At 48.9% G+C, this 7,516-nt stretch overlaps 1 protein-coding gene across 1 annotated transcript; it reads left to right on the top strand.

Annotated features, from left to right (window-relative positions):
• The first annotated feature begins 4,728 nt into the window (after nucleotides 1-4,728).
• LOC123092774 (glucan endo-1,3-beta-glucosidase 10) lies at nucleotides 4,729-7,055 on the top strand. Its single transcript, XM_044514598.1, has 2 exons — nucleotides 4,729-6,027; nucleotides 6,648-7,055. Exons 1-2 carry the CDS (start codon nucleotides 4,843-4,845, stop codon nucleotides 6,717-6,719), a joined length of 1,257 nt encoding a protein of 418 aa, XP_044370533.1. The 5' UTR covers nucleotides 4,729-4,842; the 3' UTR covers nucleotides 6,720-7,055.
• Nucleotides 7,056-7,516: the final 461 nt, after the last annotated feature.

Genomic DNA, 7,516 nt, shown 5'->3' on the forward strand with positions numbered 1-7,516 from the left:
ATCCATTCCATTTACTTTATCTAAGTTCCAAACTTAATTGTCGTATATTATCTTTATACCTTCTGGAGAATCAACTAAGTTCCAAACTTAATTGTACATGAACTCCATTTTGTTGTGCATGTCTATAAGCCAATCCTTCGAGATGGGCCGCACCATCGCTTACTTGTAGCGCAGGTTCATCTTCTTCTAAGATGAATATGTCACTTTGAGATTGTTCAGGGGGTTCATTAACTTTTCCCGGTTTACGCTTGTTTAGTTTCAATCTTTAACTAGAGTTTCTACATCTGGTGTAGTAACTTATGGCTCAGCTATGAGGACAATTTTTCAGAACAATTTATGTTTGTCAATCCTTCTTACTTCCGCCAGAGATTCGATAATCGTATCAAGTTGCACTATCCTGTCACTTACTTCTTTAGCAAGAAAACTCCTTCTCGAGAAAGTGTTCTTTATTATGACAAACATTTTGTCTTTGAACTTTTGGTAGAAGGAATACCCAATTACGTTTTGGGATCATCTACAAATTAGCAATTTGTTTGGACTATGTACTCCATAACTCATATGGAGCTGTATTTGCAGCTGTAAGACGGTGCTTTATTCAGTGTATTTGTAGCTGTTTCAAGTGTATATCCCCAAAATTAATAAAAGCATATTGGTAAGAAATAATTTCAAAATTATCTAAGTGTTTTGCTAAACTTATGCCTTTGATAATTTTTCTCCATGATTGAAGATCCTTTTATCTTTGTCACAATGATTCTTATTTTCACTGTGAATTTTATTTGAACCTTTCATATATTTTATTCTGAATTTCTCTGAACCTCTCAAATACTTCATATTTATATCAAGTAAATCATATTTACTCAAAAAATTAGTGAAGGATAACAATCCACCACGCCCTGGTTTGTTTATCGGACCTCATACATAATACTTTAATGATTCATCTATATGAAGATCAATTTCTGATATATGTGCCACATACAAGTGGATTTAATCAGTCTTCTCAAGACGTTCATCATTAATGTTATCAAAATCTCAATTCAAGATTTCATGAATAAACCATCAATAATAGAGGTAAATCCAAAACATATTCTTATAAAAACTTGAACAACCATTGTTTGAAACTTATAAGAATATTCGTCGCATAACCCAAAATATATTGTTTTACACAACTCCATAACGAAATAACTATGATTCAATCTAATATAAATCTTGAAGATAAACTAGAGGCATGACTTCAATGATCTTGAGTAGCGATCCTATCACCATTCCTGATTTGCATTATATCTTCATTTCTTCTCAACTGCAAGCTTTTTATAGTCCCTGCATCGGTTTGCAAATAGGAGCAACCGCTTAATATCAAATACCCATGACATACAGTAAATCGGGTTCGCCCTTTACCGGATGAACCGTTCTTCTTATCCACTAAGTACTTCTTGCAGTTGTGTTTCCGGTGTCCCTTTTGTTTGTTGTAGAAACATTCAGTCTCCTTATTGGCTTCGCCCTTGTTCTTCTTCTGAGAGACGGTCTTACCGGCACCGGTAGACTTCTTCTTGGACTTGCCCTTCTTCTTGAAACTGGTGGTATAGTTGACCATCAACACTTGTTTGTTCTTCTGCATCCCATCTTCCGCAGTTTTGAGCATAGCGAATAACTCGTTTGCACATTTCTCTGTCCCATTCATGTTGTAATTCATGATAAAAGCATCATAAGATGGGGGAGTGAAGCAAGCACAATATATGTACCGAGTGTCCGAGGAATTCTGAATTCCAGAGAAGCCAGTCTATGAACATAGCCAGCGAGCTTCACTATATGCTCACTCACTGAGGAACCCTCTACCATCATGCATTCAATCAAGGCCTTAGTTATTTCAAAACTTTTGGTCCTTGCATGCTTCTTGTATAGAACTTCTAGAGACCAAATTATGAATTGAGTGGTAGAACGTTCAAAACATTTATATAGTTTAGGATCCATGCAAGTCAACATGAGGCACTGGACTGACTCATAGTCATCACCATGAGCAGTGAAAGCATATTCAACTTCTTTTGGTGCATCCTTTGCAGGAGGATCATGTCGGAGTAAATGACCACGGGTAGCCTAGCTGGCTCCCTTTGACCCTTCAAAAAAATAACAGGCCGATCGAGCCTTCAAGCACCCAAGGCGTAAGGCCGCCTTCCCCTGGTCGGCTGTCTCACAAGCCGACTACCGGAAGGCGGCCCGGCCCTAAACTCTCGTGAAGAAAGACACCGGGAGGCCGACTCCAAGAAGCCGTCCACGAGAAGACTGGATCCAAGGAGCCGGCCCCTGGCAGGCGGCCAAGATCGTGCCCTCAAAGTTTGCACCCCCATAATGGTGATGAGACGGGGCGTGGCAACAGTGAAGCCTGCCATCCCCGAATCCCGAAGCACGCATGGCCACAGTGCATCGTATGGGGCAGCCATGACCCGTCCGGCGTGGCAATGTTGCCATGCTGATCATGACGCACCCATGACGGGCTGTCAGTACGGCCCGTAGGCGGCGGGCCCCTTCGGTCAGAGAGACACCTGAAGGCGGCCATGCCTCCCACAGTCGGCCTGGGATACAGCCGGCCCTCAACAGCCGGCTTGCTCCCTCCCTCGAAGCATGCACACCATTAAGGACACAAGACTAGGTAAGGCTACAGTGAGAGCCCGCCAGGTGGCGGCTATGTAGCCACGCTTACCTCGACAGAGCCCTCGTCATCAAGGGTGAGGTAACAGTAACTAGCCCCCGACAAGACACCCAAGCGGTGGGGCCGGCCTGTCGACCAAGAGGCCGGCAGCCGGCGGGACCCACCAATCGGCGGGCCCCAGCGGACGGCCGAGAAGCCGGCGAACATAGACACTGACGGCTAGGGCCCATGCCCAGCCGGATTACCATTGTACCCCTGGGGGGTAGGCCTATATAAACCCCCCGGGGCACCCATGCAAGGGGTTGGACTCTGATAGTTTTAGACACAACATCGAGGGGAGAAGAGAGCTAGCCTTGCCCTTCTTCTTCCTCTCGCCGAACAGCTCAAGGAGCCTCTTGTAGCTACTTGTTGATCTAGTGATCATGCGGAGACCCCGCAGAGCAGGACTAGGGGTGTTATCTCCAAGGAGAGCCCCGAACCTGGGTAAGATCCGCCGGCGTGCATGTCTTCGCCTCATCCCGTTTCCAGGCACCGGCGATGTCTTATTGGCTCCCACAATGATAAGCCATCCGTTGGCATATGTCGCACCTACCACCCGACAGATCACCTAGGGGTTGATCCAGCACATACTCCTTCTTTGTACTTCCGAGAACAAATCTCAGGTTCTGGATCCAATCCGCAAAGGAAGGAGAAGGGGCCGACGGTCAGCGTGGAGATGCAGGAGGAACGGTTGAGGGAGGATGAAGGACAGTGTACTCACCTTTGGTCTCTCCATCACTATCTCTTTGCTGCCCCATGGCCGACGAGGGAGATATCTCCAAAGGCGACAGGGCGGCGCAGCAGCGGGAGCGAGGCCAGAGCGAGTTGTTGAGCAGAGCGGGGAAGGATAACGAGGTGAGTCCCTTCTTTTCTGTTGCTCTGTTTTTTAAAAAGAGGCGTGAGGTTTTCTTTTATGCAGAGAAAAACTACAAATTGGTACTACAATACTAAAACCACAGTTGTTAGGGGCAATCAAACAACTCATTGTAAATAATACTATAGTAATCTCAGAAACTGTAGTATTCTTGAAATACTTATAAAATACTTTGCTATCAAACGGGGCCTTAATATTTTTATTCCCTAGAAACGCACATGCATTCAACTAATGGTACTAATGCTACAACTTCCTCGGCCAATTACACCTTCTGATGCAAAGAGCTGCTCATGAAACTCCAACGTCATGTGCTCAAGCATGGACGAGTCCTCACAGATGGTTCCATCTTCACGTGTCAAGGGTGTGATGTGCGTCGACCAGTAGCATTTTTTTTAGCACGACCAATAGCATCATTCTGGCGCTGACCCCGGTTTCACACTAGCCGATGGGCCCAAGAAAATTGACGGGCTGCACCCATCAGCAGTTTGGCTAAAAAGAACAGCGAGTTTGTTGTATTCATCTTCTTTTGCTAGCACTCTGTGCTGCATTATTGAGGTTGAATGAAATCAATTCCTTGCAGCAATGCACTACTCGCACTCCCTCCGTTTTTATTTATTCTGCTTTATAAAATTTGATCAAGCTTATAGAAAACAATAAAAGATTTACAGTAACAAATTTATATGATGTGAAATATATGCAATGATAAATTCAATGATACATATTTGATGGTGTATTATGTTAATATTTTTTTTGCAAACTTGTTAAAAATATATGAAGTTTAACTTTAGACAAATTTAATACGCGCAGTAAATAAAATCCGAGGGAGTAGTGGAAAAACGAGACCTTTTGCAACGTCTACTTGCCATGGGCGGCTCCCCCATCCCTGACTCCGTCACGTGTGTGCCACAGTACGCAACGCACCAACGTTTCCCATGCTTGGACGGCCCCAGAAATACAGCCGTTGCGGCGGCGCCGGCACGGTCTACGGGCACAGTCTCTCGTGCCGCCCATCGGATTCCATTCCACGGAGTACTCCAGTAAACAACCCCCCGTTGTCTACCTGTCTCCGGGTCCCACGTACAGAACCCCCCACGTCTCGTGTCGGTAAAAAAAAAGGATATCGCCGTTTCAGTTCTGTCGGTAAAACTTCACCCGATCGCCTTCTACTCCCCAAATCTTACTCCATACCCACCTCCAATCACTCTCCCCCCGGCCCAAAACCTTCGTCCGTGCAAATCTCACCCCGCTCTCCTCCCTCCCTCCGTCCCGCTCCACTCCTCCAATAATGCCGCTCCGCGACGGCTGCCGGCGGCGGCTCCAGCGCGCCCGCGGCCTCTGTCTCGCCGCGGCGCTGTGCGTGCTCGCGCTCGCGCTCGTGTCCGACGCCTCGCCGACGCCTGTGTCGCTACTGGGCATCAACTACGGCCGCGTGGGGAACAACCTCCCGCCGCCGCAGGCCGCGCTGCCCCTGCTCCAGGGCCTCGGCATTGCCCGCGTGCGGCTCTACGACCCCGAGCCCGGCGTGCTGCGCGCCTTCGCCAAGACCGGGATCGAGCTCTACGTCGGCGTGCCCGACCAGTGCCTCGCCGCGGTCGCCGAGCCAGCCGGCGCCACGTCCTGGCTCAAGGACAGCATCCTGCCCTACCTGCCGGACACCAAGATCGTCGCGCTCACCGTGGGCAACGAGGTGCTCACGGGCAACGACACCGCGCTCACCCGCAACCTGCTCCCGGCGATGGAGTCCCTCCACGGCGCGCTCGCTGCGGCCAACCTCGACAAGCAGATCGCCGTCACGACCGCGCACAACCTCGGCGTCCTCGGGACGTCCTACCCGCCCTCCGCGGGGGCCTTCCGGAAGGACCTGCTCCAGTACCTCTGCCCCATCCTCGACTTCCACGCCAAGACCGGCTCGCCGTTCCTGGTGAACGCCTACCCTTACTTCGCCTACTCCGACGACCCCAAGGGCATCCATCTGGACTACGCTCTTCTCGAGCCGAGCAACCCCGGCGTCCCGGACGCCAACACCGGGCTGCACTATCCCAACCTCCTCGTGGCGCAGGTGGACGCCGCGTACCACGCCATCTCGGCGGCGAACAGCGCGGCGGCGCGGGTGGTCGAGATACGGATCTCCGAGACGGGGTGGCCCTCCGCGGGCGACGCGAACGAGAAGGCCGCGACGCCGGAGAGCGCGGCTCGGTACAACAGCAACGTGATGCGGCTGGTGGCGGAGTGGAAGGGCACGCCGCTCAAGCCCAACGTGCCGCTGCGCGTCTACGTGTTCGCGCTGTTCAACGAGAACATGAAGCCCGGGCCGGCGTCCGAGCGCAACTACGGCCTGTTCAAGCCCGACAGCACGCCGGTGTACCCGCTCACGTACAAGCCTGCGCACGGCGACTTCACCCCGGGCGGCAACAGCACCGGCGGAGACAACGACTACTACGACATCTCGGCCGCGTCGCGGGAGCCCACGGTGAGCTCTACTCTTCTTCTCTGTCACTTGTTCATGCTTACATTGACCTTTTGGTGGAAAGGAGATGACACTTTGGGTGATTGCATCATTTCTCGCTGCTTTTGCGCACTCGAGAGTGCACATGCCGTAGGTTGACCACGGTCTCAACGTAATTCAGATTGTGCAATTAGAAAAATTTCCTGCGTAATCGACATCAACATCAGTTGTTTATTCCACACAGATCCAGATTCTGGCAATCGTCATCTTGAAAATTAGGTGTGACCCCTCCGTCACCATCGACCAGATTCTTCTTTCCTCCCTGTGTAGAAACTTGACATCATTCTCAGGTTTCAAAACACTGTCCACTTCTTTGTGGAAAGGAAAAAGGCTTCCAAACTAAATAAGTATACAAAATAGTAGATCCGGTGACTCCAGCAAGAGATAGTAGATCTGGAGTTCTCACTTCCCGTTATTTGATAGTCAAAATGCCAAATGCGCGTCTAGAATCGAATGCAGTGTCCGGTAGGTGTTCTTTACGGGGCCGATCTGTTTGTCCTTTTTCTCAGTAAAATCAATGTTCCTCATTTTATTGCTTTCCTCATGTGGTGTTTCTCGTTTGTTTGTTGCTTGTGATTCAAAAGGGTCGGCGGTGGACGTGGGCGCAAGCTGCTGTGGCAGGAGGTGCTGCTGCCGCCCTCATGGTTGCAGCCTGAGGTACTGAGATCATCATGGAGCGTGCCACTCTCGTCTTGATGGCTGAGATTCAGGGGTAGGTAGATAGGAAGGGAATATAACTGCCTGCTCTGGAGCAATGGTGTTGATGATGATCCTGATCCTCTGCACGGCGTTCTTTTGCCGTTGTGGTTGCTGAAGACGAAGACTGAGTCCGAGATGTGGATCTGGGTAAGCTCATGAAACGATTAATTTGATGGCATCGACGCTATGTATTTCATCTTGGTGCCTTAAAAACCGCTGATCGTTGGGACTAAAATAGACCCAAATCATTCGGTTTTAATTGCCCTTTAATAGAAATGTTCTCTTGAGTAGTACCCCAATACTGCTATCTACAAATATACATGAGGTGCAAAAGCTGAAGACCGTTTTCCTATCATCTTGAGATTTACGAGGTCATCGTAGGCGCCTTTTCATGGACAGGAACGTTTCCTTCCCCTAAAAACACATCGCCGAAAATCCTGAAATAAATTCAGAAATAATGCAAGCACCGGGACTTGAACTTTAGGCTGGAGATACCACTATCCCTCTAACCATTCTCCTTTCCAAATAATGAAAATAAATGAAGTTACTCAATTTCATCTGGAATTCATCAGTTAAAATAGTGTGATAATGTTGAGATTGCTCATGTCGAAGGTTAAACTTTTGTCATCTGGCACACAACGATCAGAAAATGGATTCGGTAAAAGGTACAGTGCCACACGTGAGATCCTATCCTTCTTTATGTTGTGTTATTGCAGTCAGATACGAGATTCAAACTTCTGGGTACCTTTATGTT

This window comes from Triticum aestivum, chromosome 4B, assembly GCF_018294505.1.
Source record: "Triticum aestivum cultivar Chinese Spring chromosome 4B, IWGSC CS RefSeq v2.1, whole genome shotgun sequence".
NCBI lineage: Eukaryota > Viridiplantae > Streptophyta > Magnoliopsida > Poales > Poaceae > Triticum > Triticum aestivum.

What these genes read in the sequence shown, in the direction of transcription:
- LOC123092774 (XM_044514598.1), top strand. Translation starts at nt 4,843, where the DNA reads ATGCCGCTCCGCGACGGCTGCCGGCGGCGGCTCCAGCGCGCCCGCGGC. An exon ending in CCGCGTCGCGGGAGCCCACG is followed by an intron (nt 6,028 to 6,647) that starts GTGAGCTCTACT and finishes GTGATTCAAAAG; the next exon opens with GGTCGGCGGTGGACGTGGGC.